Consider the following 16158-nt stretch of genomic DNA (forward strand, 5'->3'; position numbering starts at 1 on the left):
GCGACGCACTACTCAAGACGTGTAGCTGAGATGGTCACCTTCGCTTGAATACCATCTACTACACAATACACACATCTCAACGTCCCTCACTTCTCCTCCAGCTATTGCCCTCTTTTCTCACCAACATTCTTTGGTCCGTCCCTCCCAGCAGCCTTCCACCTCCCCACATGCAGCAAAGGCTGGTCCAATCCTTCGATCGGGAAGAACCCAGGCAGTCCCTCCACCCTCTTGATCCAAGCCAGCACATTTTGATACGGCTTCAAGCTGATATCTCCCATCTCCGCCAAGGCGATGTACACAAACACACTGAGATCAGCAATTGCCGGCCGACCCAACACGAGCCAGTCGTTCTTCTCGAGCTGCTTCTCTAAAGCTTTCAACGAGGCATTTCCGCGAATGGCACCTTCCTCCAGGAAAACGTCGAGTTTGTCTTGAGACCACTGTTGATTGTTGCCAAGACCATTGTAGGGGCCATTGTAGGAGAGAATGGCGCGGTTGGTGAAAACGCCATATTGCACCCAAGAGTTCGCGAAAGAGAGCTTTGATTACATTCAGACTCGCCTGCGCTCCGTGCGAGATGGTCTAAGACTTACCCAGTTCACAATTTGTGCCTGCTCGTACAAATCACTGGACCAGTACGATGAAGGTCCTTGCGAAGAGCCTCCGTTACCCCATTTCCCTGCCAACCAGACGAGGATGGAGCTAGAGTCGTTCAAGATCTTATCGCCATCGACGAGGCAGGGGACTTCGCCACGAGGATTTATTGCGAGGAACTCAGGGGAGTGTTGTTGGTCCGCGAGGAAGTCGAGCTCTTCGTGCTTGAGCTGGATACCGAGCAGGACTTCGAGAAGACGGACTTTGTAGGAGTAACCGCTGCCGTTGAAGGTGTAAAGCGTGCCTGCGGACATGGTGAGATTGTGAAGAAAGTAGAGATCATGGAAGGGATAAGATGGTTGAATGGCCCGGGGGTCATCATTGCTATTGTATCCTCACACACAGCGTAAATGAGAATGGCGCCATGATTATGCTCTTTGGCACGATCTGATGGCGTGGATTGAGGGACACTACTTTGCCAGAGCTCTGCGATTAGAGTTCGTACTTGTCGATCCTGAGGTTGACGTGCTCGGCTATGGTCATTAGTAAAGCTTCTTGGGCCAGGTAGCGAATGTTGGGAGGGCTTCATGTTAGTGCGTTGCTCGTTCATGACTCCCGGCGTAATGCTGACAGCACAACGCATGTTAGACGCTTGCGACTCATTTACGGTCGAACATATATCTCAGCTTCTCTTGAGGCCACTTCGCATCTTCTGTCGACTGTCCCGGGCCTGCAGGTGTCAGCAACGAAATGATCTCGAAGTATTGAGCACACTCACCTCCAGCCTAGTGACCCCATATTGATTGGGAACACAGCGAGTTCGCCGACGCCTGGCCTCATATCTTGCACTTCGATCTCTGAGTCTTCGGGTGCTTTTGCAAAGTCAGTATCGTTTCTAGGAGCTTTGCGGGATGTACTGACGAAGGTATAGATCTGTCTTGCAGGGCAGCACAAGAGTCTTAGCTTTGATTCCCTTCATAGCCGCATCGAAGTTGCCGTTGTATGGCTCCTGAGCCGAGACATCACCAGCTTGTCAAGTGTGTAGCATTGCCAGCATATTCTCGGGATCTTAAGCAGTCAGTACAGCCCGTGCGATGTCTAGCATTCTTTCACCGGTGAAATACTCCCATGTCCCTCATTGTGTCGCAAAATACCGCCGTGTCACTTTAAGTACTCCCATAACCCTTATTGTGTTAGAAAGTACTGCCATAACCTAGGCATAATCTAAACTTGCGATTCTTGGACTTTTTTCAATTTTTCTTATTAAGCGTAGCGACCGAGCGCTAGCAACACCGGAGTACGAGCTTGCGAGTACGTGAGTGCGGCGTCAGCGAGGGAGTGAATCTCTATACCAGCCCTCAACTAGCCTTGGCGCCCGCTCTGATTGGTCAACTTTCAAGTTTTAGGGTCACGTGACCTACCGCACTGTGCCTATTGGCGAACTCGCAAACATATACTCGTCGCTAACGCCTATGTCGTCGTATAATAAGCACTGTACGTCGGGTAGCGGTAGCGTGGATCGTACGCTACTTTGCAGTCTAGAAGGGTTGGTAGAGAGCTCCACTCCGCTACGCTTACCTTTAGAGGTTCACAACCGCTAACAGCACATTTTATCTATACTCTTTATATAATAAAACATACGCTTCTACATATAACGTATATGTTATATAATACTATAACTATATATAAAGCTTAAAATCTGAAAATTTCAGATCTTAAGAATTTAAGGAACATTGGATTTATAAGTTAGTAGTTATACTTTTCTTAGTTCTACCTCTTGCAAAACCTCTAAAACGTTTATTCTACACACCCTAGCGTTGTTCCCGCGATGCTACGACTACTACATACAGACGAAGGACATCGCAGTATTTTTGCAACAATATAAGGGCTACGGGAGAACTTTTTAATATAAGAGGGACATGGCGGTACTTTTTGACACAATAAGGGACATGGGAGTATTTCACCGATTCTTTCACTCACCCTTGTCCCAGGCCCAAGCTTCCCAGAAGTTCACCATGAAGTCCTCCAGGTCTTTGAACCCCAAAGCCGGCGCGGTCATATACACCTTCTCTCTGTAGAAGGGCTGACTGAATCCTCAGCCGGCATAGACTCGTCCTAAAGCCTTCATGCCCGCCACTCTCTCGTCATCCGTCCAGCCACGATATTTGCCGTCCTTGCTGATGTCGCCTTTGCAGATACCAGCCGAGGCAGCTCCTTTCGCGCTAAGTACAGCACTCTTGACACCTCAAGGAAGACTGAATTATGCAGCGACGTCTTGGTCGAGCCACAGTCAGGGATGACCCGATCCATGAAGTCGGAGTACTGCGTAGCCCACTGGAATGCTTGACCTGCGCTCATACTCCAGCCCATGACAGCGCGAGCATAGTCATACCCCAGGTATTTTGTCACGAGTGTATGTTGAGCGCGGATGTTGTCGTAGAAGGTCACATTTGGAAATGGTTTGAGGTCCGACCTGTTGCTTGGAGATGTTGACTGCCCGTTGCCGAAGAGAGCGCAGATGACGATGAAGTATTTTGTCGTATCGAGGGTCTTGCATTCGCCTATGCGCCATTCGTTGTCCTGGATGCCGAGCGAGTATGAGGTTGGGAAGACGATTAAGGATTCTTCTGTGTGCCGTAGGTTTTATATGCGATGTAGGCCTTGGGTATGCTGCCGCCGGAATTCAAGGCAAAGTCGCCTAGGTCATATGTCTGAAACTTCTTGGCCGCCATCGCCATGAAATGCTGTCTATGTTGCTTTCACGGCGACAGCAAGTACATTGAAGACAACCTCCATGTGCATAGCTCCGACAATACCCCACTTGTCTTGCAGTCGAGAGTACAGAAGCAGAGCTGTATGACGTTGCCAATGTGTTTGATGTTGGCGTGTAGCCGATGCTTCTTTCGCACGCTGGGACGCGTTGTCAGCTGCTGTATCGGTTGTCAACAATTACTGCCGGTAATGCCATACAAAGCATGTAAAGGGGCTGCTGAGGGTATCTTGGGCGATGCAAAACGTTTGACCCGCCCAATGGGCTCATACGTGCCTCAATCGAATGCCGTGAGATTCGATGTGACTAGCTAAGGTCCTGTCAACCGAAGCCGCGAACAGTCTTTCTTAGTTTGCTGCTGTAGGGGTCGCTATCTGCCATGCCTTGCCACAACCACACGCCGGCCAGATGAAGTGACAGCCAGGGTAACCAGAAATTACACGGACCGGCTTGTCCTTTGTCCAGTTACAAACACCGAAACATGCGGGCTGCACCGACATTTCGTGAGTCTAGCATGGTTCGTGCTTCCCGCAATATGTATGGATCCTCAAGCCGGCCGGTGTGTTAACAGCTGAGGCTATGTGGTCTGGATACCAGTTGATTCGTTCCGTCTCTTCTTGTAACAATGGAGCTTTTCGATACAATGGGCCGCCGCCGTTGATTATGATCAAGCGCGAAAGAGTGAAGAAGCAGTACTGTCTCCAATTGATTGTCCCGTTTTACGGAACCTCTTCCACTCTGCCATCAGGCTTAGCTGGCTCCAGAGCCGTTGGCTCTAGCAGGTAGTCTAGTTGCCGTAAAGGTGTGGGGAGGGAACCGCTTTGTACTGCGAACGAAGCATTGGTACGATATGCTCGAAGGATATTATGTGCTGCTTTCAGCTTCTCTCTGTTGGCTGGATCAAGGATGAGTTCAATCTGTTGCATGACAGAGACGACAAAGTCGAAGTCTTCATCAGCATCAGAGGCACAGAGAAGTATGCTTAGTGGCCAGCGTAGTGCTGGATTCCCCGGTTCTCGTATGTCTTGCTCCTTCAGGATGGCGATCGCCTGCGTCAAGTTGAGATAGATCTCCACGTCTTCAGGCCCTGCCAAGGGACGCAATATCTTCATCAGGTGAATGCGGAGTGCATAGATGGTAATTCGGTTCTTGGCTTGGTATAGGTTGATGATTTCCTTGGGAAGGACGTTTCCTTGATACATGGTGGGAATATTGTCCTCTAGAACGGCAAGTTGTTGCCATAGGTTGTCGTAGGTCTCCACGGTTGATAGTTGGAGAACGCCCGCAGTGCGGTCTACTTCGGTCTGACGGAGGAGTACGTTGACGCGGAACATCACCTGGTAGATACCCTGGAAGCCACCCAGGAAAGGAGACAGATAGTGATCATTGCCGGGGAACAGTCGGTCGAAAGCCGTGCCCCAGTCACCAGCAGCTTGGACGATGTTGGGCTGAAACACTGACAAAGCGCCCAAGTTGTAAATGATGCATTCTGCAACCATGCGGTAGAGGTTCCAAAGGCCAACGTTGCCTGCTGTTGCTGATTGGGAGAGTCGAGTCGCTAGTAGCTTCCTGCACATCTCGAAGTGAGCTACAGCATTGACCGAACAGCCTAGTTTGAGCGCCTTCGCCAGTCAGTCGATGTGTGCGGATACTAGTACGGCTCTCGATCTTCACCTCTAGTAGTCCAAGAAATACTATTGCGACAATCGCGGTGACTGTCTCGGCGGGGTCTTCATGCTCGAAAGCGCGAGTCTGCTTAAGTCTCATGATGCAGCTTTGGTAGTTCTCAATAGACAGTTTGAGGGAATGCTCATTCCGGTCATCTTGACCAAACCTTCAGCTACTCGGTCAGCAGGATGGGTTTGGTATGTAAGAGATGCTTGTATCCTACGCCGAAAATGCTACGATGGCTTCTCTGACCAAGCGATTCTGTGTACAAAGGCGCCCAAACATCGTCTCTTCTAGATACCATGTCCCTGCCATCCGCGAGACCAAGGGTCGAAGGACCGTCGAGCTCTCGAGAGTGACCTGGCGTTCGAAATCGCTTCGGAAGGGTGGGTAGCCATTGGTGATGGCCAGTCGTGGGGGAGGCCCTTTGGCCTTGAGGTTGGTCGAGGAGATATTTTGTTCCGATTGCAAGTCTGGAGCGGTCTCTCGTCTGACACAAGCAAGACCAAGGCGCTGGCAGTGTCCGCATTTGGGCCGTACTTCGTCGCACTTTTTCTTCCGGGCCAGGCAAGTCAGACAACCAGTCTTCGATTTGAGCGGTTGAGGCATACCGCAAAGTATCTTCACATGCACACGGCACGCATACTCCGGCTTGTCTGTACGTGGCCGAGGGGAGCATTAACTCAAGATACTGATCGCTGCCCTGTTCCGGGCTTAGTGGCCATTCATGCAGTGCTACCAGACAAGTTTCTCGTGATCTTCGTCGTCCGATGTTCTCCAGTGCTCGTATGATCGAGGCCTAGACCAAGACGAGAATGCTCACGCCCCCACAAGAAGAAAACCCCTGCAGAATCAAAGACGCATGGCGTTCAGAATACAGGGAAGCTACCCACCGCTGCGGGATGCAGTCGTGAAGAGAGGCTGCGAACAATCCAATGATCTGATGCCTGCGGAAGGTGCATTTGGATGGAAGATCCAAACGGTGGGGCGTGGTTGGTGCTCTTGGGTGGCCTGTTGTTGTAGGAAGTGCTGTGCGTAATCGATTTTTCGCTTGAGGCGTCAAACTTTGTGAAGGGCCGATCTGCATGGATTGATCGATTGTATGGTACACTAAGTAACTTCCAAGATCTCTTTTGCCTGTAACAAATCAACTCTGTAGAACTCGTTACGATGTATATGCGCTGACTTGTAAGCGAGTTGGGCAGCTAGGTCCTCGCTTCATGAACTCGTCAGGTGGTACCGTCGCGCTTAGGGGAGCACGGGATGAATGCGAAGCTATTACCGGCCAACCATTCCCTGTTGCAAATATGAATAAAGTTCCGCCTGTTCTGCATCTCTTCGAAACAATCGATCAGACTATACTCAGTCATGGCAAGATCTGAGCACCAGCAAGATGCGACAAACCAGACCCAACGTCCGCAAAAGAGACGATCAACACCGGTGTCCGAAGAGAGCTTCCTTTCGATAGCGGGACTTGATCCTGAGAGCGGGGAGGACCGCCGCCTGTTCCTGCTCATGAAGGTAAACAGCCTTCGCATCTCCAAGTATCTCCCGAGATTGGGCCTGTGGGCTGACGGCGTCGCATCGGTGAACAGGCAGAAGCGTTGCATGTCGTTCGGACTGTTGTCAGTCGTCCGGTCGAAGAGGCTCGCTTTTGACAAGCGATGGGCATCCTCTACCAGTCTGCATCTCCCGACACCATAAGAATCTATGATGCCTACGAGGACGTGGCTACGGCTTCCTCTGGCGACAACTGGATAATTCGCTAGCTGATCTGGCAAGCTCTCGCACAGACTTAGGCTCACGGTCGGCCTTGGGCAAGCAAGGGCACTGCTGATGCCGACTTTGTTCCATCACGGCAGTCTGCCTGGTGGGTACAGCTTCCCAGTCATCTCTGCAGGCGAGCTGCGATGGCCAGACACGAGAATCGCAGGGACCGAACGCAATATCGAATTCAATCTTCCATTACATGCAGCTGGGTGTCGGTGAACATGATCCTCGCAGAAATTCTGAAGACAATACACCGCCTTAGTCGGTCACAAATTCTGACTCGAAGTGACAACAGCCTCGGTATATCGACTGCAATGGAGACAACTATGCGCTGTTCGTCAGTGCATGCATCATGAGAATATAGAAACGTAGCACATCTTGGAGGCAGTCGTGCCTCATGCAATCAGGTCTTCATAGGTCCATCAGTCCGGTACTGTCCTCTGCCCTTGCCACTAGTGCGCTCAATCCCCATTCCGACGGCCCATTGGGATGGTCGCTCTTGTCCAGGTAAGAGTGGATGTTTGGCCAAGTCCGGGCACACGCCATGCGCGGCGTCAATGTCAGTAGCGACAGGCTCATGTGCACTGAGACATAACGATGGAGGAGACCGTTCCTTGGCCTCGGAGCACATCTGCTGGATCACACGGAAGTGTCCACACTCCATCCAGGTAATCATGTTGGCATAGCACATGTTGTTGAAGGTCGCCAAGTACAAGCAAGCTGCAGATCAAGTCGAGTGAGTCTCGGTGGTGAAAGATCAGCGGAAGTGCTTCAGTAGTGACAGAAGAAGCAAGTGAGGTGTGAAGAAAGTGTCGAGCATGGCTGTTAGAGTTCTGTCACGGGTATCCTTATATGTCCTTGGACTCATTTTCCTTGCGTCAATAGTCACTCCTGCAGCGTTGGGTTGCGCAAGAGAGCGTGGCGAGGTCCTCCCCGCTTCCTATAGGCATAGCGAAGAGATGGATGCGGGAACTTCGGTCTGCATCTTCAGAGTGATTCGATCAAGAGCAGATCAATTCGCATAACTATGCGTGTTTTGTCTTATACATTTTTACTGATATCCTGGCAATCCAGCACGTTCTTGATCCTCGGAAGGGAATTTTCGCTTAAATCGACCATTCATTTGCCTAAGATGCGTTATGGCACAGACGCTAATAAAGCTAAATTCGCACGGCGGATTCACGAATGATTGGATCTCTACTTGACCAGTCTCCACTCAGTATATTCGAGAGAGTGACACGAATAGTCGGCAATTCCGGGACAAGAACCATTGACAACTCCTCCTCCTACTCCTTCTGCTCCACTGCTCAACGTCACAATGAACCGCACTGTCTGAAGATCGATCATGTTCAGCTGTCACGATATCGGCAAAGCTCGGCAAGGCAAACAGCCACATCGGCATGCCGACCGCGAACGCGAACATGATATATGGAAGAGAATGCCATCGGCCCGATACGATCTTGCACATCAGTCTTCCCGAGAGGCTGCTCATAAGGTACAGCGGGTTCAATATGGGCATCGATGCACGAAAACAAAGCTCGTCATCAACGAAAGATAGGCTGGTCATCTGTCTTGTCCAACATTGGGTGCTGATCACGGTATGGAGACCTGGAGCCAGGCCCCAGCCGAAGCGTATCACTTGTTGCTTGCATGCCATCCTTTCAACACTCTACGATCTCTGGTGGGTGCACGTACACGCACTCCCAGTTGTTGCGCAGCAGACGTGAGAAGATGCAGGGAGCAAGATCGAGCAAACCATCATCTTCCAGCTTGCAACCCTGAAGTCGAGATTAACAAATCGGGCGTAGTTCTCCACTCCTGATCTGCTATCCGCATTTTAGCCTTGGTCCTCACCACTACTGGTGTCATCGAACTGTTCATCGAGGATCTTCACGAATTCGGTTGGGTGAAATAGTTCTTGCCGACATGGGTTCGTGTCGAGCTGAAACTCAGGGATGTTCATGACAGCGTCATTGACTGCTCAGTCGACGTAGATGAAGTTCGTGTACCTGGTCACACACAAGGACTGATGTGACCCCCTTCTTGGAGGAGCTGCAACAAGGTGAGTTGGATTGACTCTCCCCCTATGCGTCGGAATTCCGAGACACTTCCAGAGTTGGTTCTCATTGGCGCTTTTGCACTTCAACTCGTCATCATGCACTGCTGCAGGTGATTGATTGGACGTGGCTTTCATTCGGCTGTCTATGCTCTAGAGCTCTGAGAGGAGAGCGAGCATGGCAAGACCCGTGAGGCAGGGCATGATCAACATCAGCGACTTTCATCACCATACACGGGTCTGTAGACGAAGCCCCAATTGCGATCGCATTGGTGGCCAGAAAGGCCTAGGATATCGACGGTCTGACGCAGTGATGGTGTAGCTCTTGGTGAGTATTTTTGGAGTGTCGTTGACGAAAGTTTGCCATGGAAGTGGCGATGTCGCCTGGTATGTTAGCATGCGCAGGAGTAAGCAGGCCACGAGGCTACTCAATGACAGTGTCTCGAGTCCCAAGCTTTCTCGTAGGAGTGACCGGACTTGCTAGACCTTTCCTCTCTGAACCTGCCGGACCCGCCATGTTCGATGTGCAACTGGTGGGGAGGGTGTTTGCTGGTAGGAAATGGAAGAAGACGACGCAATTGCATGTGTTCTTGGGGGCCGCACACAGACGGGGCATCCACTAGGCCCGTGAATCGCCGGCGAAGCTCAATCGATCGCAAGGCAGACCTACGCCAAAGCAGTGAACTAAAGGCCGACCGCCAGTCTAGATCAGTTGCAGTCTTTCAAGGCCCGCACCACGTCTCATTCACTTACCTGCGTGAATCAGCTGAGCACGGTCTCCCAGCGGAGCTTCGCATCGCTAGCGGCCCGATTAGCGCATGACGCAGAAATACAAGAACAGAACACTTCTCGTCATCTGCATTTCTCTTCTCATCAACCACGTCGGATTCGACAGACCAGCCGCTGTGTTGGCTCACACCCTTCGACTTAGCCAGCCCCCCCCCAGCACACCAACTGGATAGCAAGTCGAAGACGTCCCTGTACCAATCACATGCTGGCACCATCTTACCCAAGGCTTAGCGACTCGAGTGGCGGATGGAGATTAGACACGGACGACCCGTGGCGCAGCCCCTTCATTCAAAGCTCGAGAAGCTTTGCACGATTCGGCGGCGCAGATGGACAAGATCCAGCAAGTGATTAGGCATTGCCCAGAAGATAACATTTGGCTGCCATTCTGTCCCCGGATGGCGGCACCTATCTTCGCTGATTTATGCGCAGGCCATCAGATTTTGGCTTCTATGCCGGGCTCTGGAGGCCATGAATGTGCGGTAGTGGTCAATCGTGCCTCTAAGTCCCCTTGCGCTCCCTCTGCACATCTTTTCTCGACAACAGTGCGATTCAGTGCGACCATAGCGGGACCCATCACCACGGATTGTTCTTCCGAAGCATCAGAGGCCCTTCCTCGAGGAAGAGATGCCTCATCCACGAAGTAGCTAAGGCCCGACGAGATGCTTCCACGCTGTTGCTGAGGTCGCCGCATGCCGAGACATGCATTCTGGTGCTCAAGCACCGTCGATGCCATCGCAACAGCTTGAGCCTTTGCTTCCGATTCCAACGCCGAGCACTTTCCAGCCGCTATGGTTAGGGCGGAAAGAGGCCATAGCCGTTGGGGGAATGCCACCGAATGCGCTATCAAAGCAGCTGGAAGCTGATGGCAAGGCGGGATATTATGGTACTGTACCTTGGTATGTTGTTGTGGGAAGGAAGACGTTCGGAGGCGCGTCGTGGCGTCATCCCTGTTGCCAAGCGTGTCATGGTCGCGTTTGTTTTATTCTTCCATCCATTCTTCCTTCTTCTTCTTTCACAACAACTGTCTCTTTGTCCTACGTCTCAAGTAGCTGAGAAGCATCAGAGTCATGAGAAGCTTATCATCACAGTCTATTACCACGAGAAACGTCGTCTCTGATTCGTCGCGGAAATGCCAAGATCTAGCTTGTTTCGACCTCACACGTGCAGCTTTGAGGACAAACGGGTGGCGGATGCAACACAGCCTACAGGTCAGCAGATGTCTGTCCTCAACTTTGATGGCTGACAAGCTACATTGATCGTGTCGTGAGTTCATATTCCTTCACCTTCATCTGTCGTTAATTTCTCTCCACGCAAGCCGCTTCTCACCACAGGACCTTCATCATGCTGCTATCCTCGCTACTCTTGACAGCCCTGCCGCTGGCAGCGAATACCATCAACGTCGTACAGAGCAACGACGATGGATGGGCCATGATCAATATCCGAGAACTCCACAGAAGCTTGACAGACGCTGGCTTCAGCTCCATCATCTCAGCACCGGCAGACAACAAGAGCGGCAAAGGCTCAAAAGATGCAGAGCCTGTTCAAGTAGGCCACAAGGGATGTCAGTTCGGATCTTGCCCATCCTTCTCACCACCCTACGGCAATAATGCTTCCGAGCCACAGTTCAACTACGTCAACTCATATCCTGTCACAGCCATGCGACACGGAATCCAGAACCTCTCCCAGACTTTCTTCGCAGGTCCACCTGACATCGCACTATCTGGGCCAAATGCAGGCAACAATCTTCGCTGGGCTGCGCGGAGATCCGGGACTGTCGGGGCGGCTGTTGAGGCTGCTGAGCTTGGAGTCCCAGCGATAGCATTCAGTGGTCCAGGGCATTATCGTCCATGGACCGACCCTGTTCAGCCTTATATGGAAATCTACTCCGAGCTGTCGACGATTGTGGTGGAGGTCCTGACTAACGGTAGCAAGCCATACCTACCTGACGACACCATACTGAACGTCAATTATCCTCACCTCCAAGACGTATGTGAGTCGGTATCAGACGTCAATTTCGTGCTTACGAGGGTCTTTCCGAGATGGGTTTTTAGGTTCCTGGACCTTTCGCCCCGCCGAGATGATGTTGAAATGTGTGGGAGCAAGCTCCTGCCTGATGAGCAGAGTGTCGTGCGTGGGAAAGGTTGTCATGCGTCGATTAGTGTCATGAGTACTAAGAAGAAAGATGTCGATGCGGAGAAGCAGAGGTTCGTGGCGGATAGACTGGGGAGCATATTGACTTGCTTGCCAGGTAAGCGTAGGAAAGGACTTTAGACTCTTAGCATAGCATACACAATGATGAAGGGCTTTTGGTCCGCTTGCTTGTTCTCAGCCCCCGCATCCTTCGCGGTGAGAGGCCGAAGCCAACATCTGTCGGTTTCGATCGACGCACGAGACTACACCTGTCGTATAGCAGCTCGACTCAGTCCTCTCTGTGCTCCTCTGCCCATGCCTCGGGGATCTTCTTGCCCTTATCTGGTCCACTCGTGTAGAACATAGCTTTCAATCTGCCTTCAGCGCTATCCGGATTGGAGACTGCTGCGTTGACTTTGGTTGCTTCGTTGCTGGCCCGTAACAAAGCTCGAGCGGTGTCGAACAATTCCTCTTGACTTGGCCTTCGAAAGATTGTGGCAGGGCCGATAGGCTTCAAAGTAGGAAGCAAGATCTTATTCTGAACATGGAGGGTGCCGGGATTTGCAGCACCCACTGGAGAGGTCGAGGGCCAGCCACCCAATGGAGATACGCAGAATGAGTAGCCACTGAAGTGCCGCAAATTGCTGCATATCTTGTTGACCACAGCATTCCACTCGAGCAACTGCCTCATGGTGATTCCGTTGTGAACTTCCTGGATGATGTCGACACACTCCTGATTCTCCTACGCCTTGTACACATCGCACGTCTCGGGAATGCACAATGACTTTCTGAAGTGCAGCAAGGTGCAAGTGTAGTCGAGATTGTTGGCATTGATGAGATTCACGGTCGAGACGTCGTGCGCGAACGCGATGGAATTGCAAGTGTCGCCTTCTTGGATAGTGTATAGTGCCGTGCACTGCTTCACTGGACTGGCAGTCGCCTTCATGTTGGTCTTGGCTGGAAGGTCGAGGGCATACTGGCGAGGAGGGTCGAAGGTGTAATTGCTCACTCCACAGCGAGTAAGTAGTGTCTCGAAGGCCTCGGCACTGGCATTCGAGAAGCCGAAAGGCGAGCTGAGTTGCAAGCTCATCGAACCGAGCGCGCATGAGGAGCACTCGACTTCTTCCGGTGAGCCGGTTGGTGTGGTTGTAGCAGCGCTCTTCGAGTGACAGAACTGCCCGGAGCTATGGACCGACATCAGCTGGACTCGAATTCAGCAGAAGCAAAGCTAGAACTTACAAAGATTTGAGGCAGGCTGTTGAGAATATGTAGAGGTAGCGATCCACGACCCAGATGGCTGGGTACGTAGTGCCTTCGGACAAGATCACCTCCGTGTCGGCGGTACAGCTCTCCTCGATGTGCTTCTGTGCGGACTTGAGTGAGTCTAGGCACTCATTTGTGCAGAGGACATTGAGATGATCGAAAGAAGGGGTCGCTCCTGGGACAGACCAGTCAACAAGGAATTCTGGACATGCGACGGGGCTGTTCAAAGCGGCCACACATTTCGGACCGAGACCAGGCATCTCTGGCCACATACTGCCACCTCTGAAACGTTGAGTGCAGACTTGAGCGATAGTCGAGCCCAGGACCACCAAGAGAGGCAGCAGGTGCGAGCCGGTGAGAGCCATCTTCCTGTGTTATCGGCAGATTCTGGCGACGGGGCAGCATGGTGTATTGTACGTATGTCCGGTGGTACTGCTTGACATGATCAGGAACATGTAATTCTGAGATTTTGGAAGGACCAGAAGCGGCGTGTCTCGAGGTGGTGCCCAGGAAGACGTTTCAGCATGCACGAAATGCAGTGAACAACTACATCTCGGCTTAGGGCCAAGCCGAGCGTGATCTTCTACCGATTTGCATGGTCCGCAAACCCAATTTGAAGGACATAGCATACCAGAGAGTCGTCATACTGAGACCCTTGCACACCATTGCTACCAGCTAGTCTGACTGGATACATGGTGGTCTTACGTAGGTGATCTGCCAGCCATCATCCATCAGCACTCTGTACACCCTGGGAACTAGATTGCGTGAAGCGACCTTCATCCAGCCCACGTTGCGAAGCTGGAAGCCCTGTGACCCGTCAGTATCACCCTGTGGCAGAGTAACATGACTTCCAAGGTCCAACCTCTACCCCTGGACAACCCTCATCTCTGCCAACCATACTCGGGTACTCGCTGAAACGATCGTCCAGCACTTTCACGTAGCTGGTGGGGGTTCAGAATGTCTTTGTAATTCGTTATGCCTGGATCGTCGCCATCAAGTACCGCCCTCACAACCTCCTCATCGGCCACGATAGAGTAGGTGTACCGAGTGATGGTGATGTAGTTGCTGAAATGAGCGTCGCGCGACTGCTTGAAGCGACTAAGACCACGTCAGTATCTTTCGAGAGACTCGTAAGGAAAGCTGTATGTATCGGCGCACATCAACCTTGGTCAGGTCTTTGAGCTTCTGTTCGTCTTCCTGGAAATCAAGCACGAGATATTCCTTGAGCTCGGTTGCACCTCACTCACAGTCCATGCTGAGGTGACAGTGTTGGGTGAGACGGTCTACGAAGAGATTCCAGTCTGCTTGCTCACCGTAGAACGTGCGGTACACTGTGAACCCGAAATTGCCGTCATGGTGACGCTTCAGCATTCTGCTGAGCTCTTCGGCTTCGGTATCGAGGACCATTGTGTCTCGTGTCGTGGCGGTGAGCTGTTGCCGAGCGGCGAAGGCATACAGGTCTGAAGGGGAGAACCCGTGTTTTAGTCTCGGAGATTGCGAGAAGTGGGAAATGGGTGTGTTGAGGAAGTTCTCATCGGCTGCGGTCGCGAGACATGTAAATACGTATACACGCCGCTGAAGCCCCACCAACACGTGAGAAAAATAACAGTGAATAGGTCGGCTGCACGAGCTCGATTTGGCAGAACTTTCGAGTCTGCACGGAGGACGACGTGGGCCGGCCATTTTGGCAGCACGCCCTACAGTATATCTAGGCGGCCGCGGTCATACTCCCGCACATTACACTGTAGACGACTGCAGACAGTATGGGTCAGTAACGGATACATCGCACGCATGCGAGCAGAAAATTGTCGACTCCGAGATCTCACATGCAGGGTGATCGCAGCCGAACAAGGACGATATCCGACGATTACGAAAGTTGATTAGGCTGGACTTTACTCAGAAGAGTCTTCCACTTCCGACAGACCAGCGCGAGCAGCATGGTAAGCACTTGCGAGTCAAGTGGAGTAAGTAGCACAGTCCGAATTCGGAGAACCCATCGGTCCTCGGAACGATGGTAAGTAGGCTGTCTTCAGAAAAGGAGCCATTGGGGCACCGTTGGCGCTGTGCCATATAGAAGACTCATCACGTGAAAGAGATCTCCGTTTTGAGCTTCCTGGGACTTGATTGGCGCCGCGATCAGCAATCAGGAGCCCGAGCATTGCCGCCTGGTTGAAAAAGCTGAGACGGCTCATTGCAACTATTGGATCATGTCCCACAGGCGTGCTACGATTACAATCGTCGAGATGACCATTCAGGCAGAGCGACGGACGCTTGAAGGAACAAACCTGGGTACCGAAAACCGTCGTCCCAGCCTATGCTAGGTTCTACTCAGGCAGTACAGCAAGAGAGCATGCATCATGCGGCCCCCAGCTCATGCGAATGACATACCAGGTGGTCGTATGTACACCGACAGCCAGTTGTTGCGCAGCAAGTCGATGTAAATTCCCGGGATGAGGTCAGTTGCAGTGACCTTCATCCAGCTAACGTTCTCAACTTTGTATCCCTACAACGGTCGTTAGTTTCGACTTCAACAGTCCGTTGCAAGTTCTTACATCGACTGGCTCATAGCCACGATCCTCAAGATTGTCCTCCGCCTCAAATTGGTCATCGAGGACCTTGACGAAGGCTGTCGGAAGGACGATCTCCTCAGGATCAGTGGTATCCGGGCGATCTCCGTTGAGTACCGCGTCAATGACTTCCTGGTCCGCGTAAATGCAGTTGGTGTACTTCGTCACGTACTTATCACCCGCCACAGATTGAACCCAGTCCTCATGGTACCTATCACAATTAGCTTCATGCGGTCATAGTCTGCCTCTCGCAGAGCGCCTCACCTCCGGATCTGATCCTTGCTGGCGTTGTCAAACTTGATCTCATCTTCTTGCACTGTCCAGGCGAATGTGTCCTTGATCTTGTGGTTCTCTTCCTCTTTGTTCAGCCCGGCCATAGCGAAAGCAGTCAAGCGAGCCATGAACGCCGTCCACTGTGTGTCGTCATCGTATGTGCACCGGTACACCACGAATCCCCACTTGCCATCGTGATGCAGGTCAATGAGCTCCAAAATCTCACTTGCATGGCCGGAGGATTCCATGTTGAGTCGTCGTGTTGATGAATGGGGATA

The 16158-nt window shown here is 51.9% G+C and overlaps 9 protein-coding genes across 9 annotated transcripts; 2 read left to right on the forward strand and 7 right to left on the reverse strand.

Moving 5' to 3' along the window:
• Positions 1–101: 101 nt before the first annotated feature.
• CLAFUR5_08854 (uncharacterized protein) lies at positions 102–908 on the reverse strand (the record flags this gene model as incomplete). The annotated part of the gene is made up of 2 exons (XM_047908002.1): positions 102–539; positions 594–908. The coding sequence occupies 2 exons, from the start codon at positions 906–908 to the stop codon at positions 102–104; spliced, it is 753 nt and encodes a 250-aa protein (XP_047766644.1).
• A 349-nt stretch (positions 909–1257) lies between these two features.
• Positions 1258–2964, reverse strand: CLAFUR5_08855 (uncharacterized protein; the record flags this gene model as incomplete). Its single annotated transcript, XM_047908003.1, has 5 exons — positions 1258–1324; positions 1373–1466; positions 1516–1623; positions 2575–2677; positions 2794–2964. The coding sequence occupies 5 exons, from the start codon at positions 2962–2964 to the stop codon at positions 1258–1260; spliced, it is 543 nt and encodes a 180-aa protein (XP_047765908.1).
• Positions 2965–4083: 1119 nt separating this feature from the next.
• CLAFUR5_08856 (uncharacterized protein) lies at positions 4084–5641 on the reverse strand (the record flags this gene model as incomplete). Its single annotated transcript, XM_047908004.1, has 3 exons — positions 4084–4986; positions 5039–5198; positions 5256–5641. The coding sequence occupies 3 exons, from the start codon at positions 5639–5641 to the stop codon at positions 4084–4086; spliced, it is 1449 nt and encodes a 482-aa protein (XP_047766584.1).
• A 1564-nt stretch (positions 5642–7205) lies between these two features.
• CLAFUR5_08857 (uncharacterized protein) lies at positions 7206–7493 on the reverse strand (the record flags this gene model as incomplete). The annotated part of the gene is made up of 1 exon (XM_047908005.1): positions 7206–7493. The coding sequence occupies one exon, from the start codon at positions 7491–7493 to the stop codon at positions 7206–7208; it is 288 nt and encodes a 95-aa protein (XP_047766583.1).
• Positions 7494–7620: 127 nt separating this feature from the next.
• Positions 7621–7827, forward strand: CLAFUR5_20075 (uncharacterized protein; the record flags this gene model as incomplete). The annotated part of the gene is made up of 1 exon (XM_059462919.1): positions 7621–7827. The coding sequence occupies one exon, from the start codon at positions 7621–7623 to the stop codon at positions 7825–7827; it is 207 nt and encodes a 68-aa protein (XP_059319099.1).
• A 3161-nt stretch (positions 7828–10988) lies between these two features.
• CLAFUR5_08858 (Acid phosphatase) lies at positions 10989–11918 on the forward strand (the record flags this gene model as incomplete). The annotated part of the gene is made up of 1 exon (XM_047908006.1): positions 10989–11918. The coding sequence occupies one exon, from the start codon at positions 10989–10991 to the stop codon at positions 11916–11918; it is 930 nt and encodes a 309-aa protein (XP_047766603.1).
• A 148-nt stretch (positions 11919–12066) lies between these two features.
• Positions 12067–12468, reverse strand: CLAFUR5_08859 (uncharacterized protein; the record flags this gene model as incomplete). Its single annotated transcript, XM_047908007.1, has 1 exon — positions 12067–12468. The coding sequence occupies one exon, from the start codon at positions 12466–12468 to the stop codon at positions 12067–12069; it is 402 nt and encodes a 133-aa protein (XP_047766601.1).
• A 51-nt stretch (positions 12469–12519) lies between these two features.
• Positions 12520–13405, reverse strand: CLAFUR5_08860 (uncharacterized protein; the record flags this gene model as incomplete). Its single annotated transcript, XM_047908008.1, has 2 exons — positions 12520–12961; positions 13017–13405. 2 exons carry the CDS (start codon positions 13403–13405, stop codon positions 12520–12522), a joined length of 831 nt encoding a protein of 276 aa, XP_047766197.1.
• A 310-nt stretch (positions 13406–13715) lies between these two features.
• Positions 13716–16128, reverse strand: CLAFUR5_08861 (uncharacterized protein; the record flags this gene model as incomplete). The annotated part of the gene is made up of 6 exons (XM_047908009.1): positions 13716–13847; positions 13949–14138; positions 14284–14578; positions 15429–15543; positions 15593–15818; positions 15872–16128. The coding sequence occupies 6 exons, from the start codon at positions 16126–16128 to the stop codon at positions 13716–13718; spliced, it is 1215 nt and encodes a 404-aa protein (XP_047766198.1).
• Positions 16129–16158: the final 30 nt, after the last annotated feature.

This window comes from Fulvia fulva, chromosome 9 (genome assembly GCF_020509005.1).
Source record: "Fulvia fulva chromosome 9, complete sequence".
Taxonomy (NCBI): Eukaryota; Fungi; Ascomycota; class Dothideomycetes; order Mycosphaerellales; family Mycosphaerellaceae; genus Fulvia; species Fulvia fulva.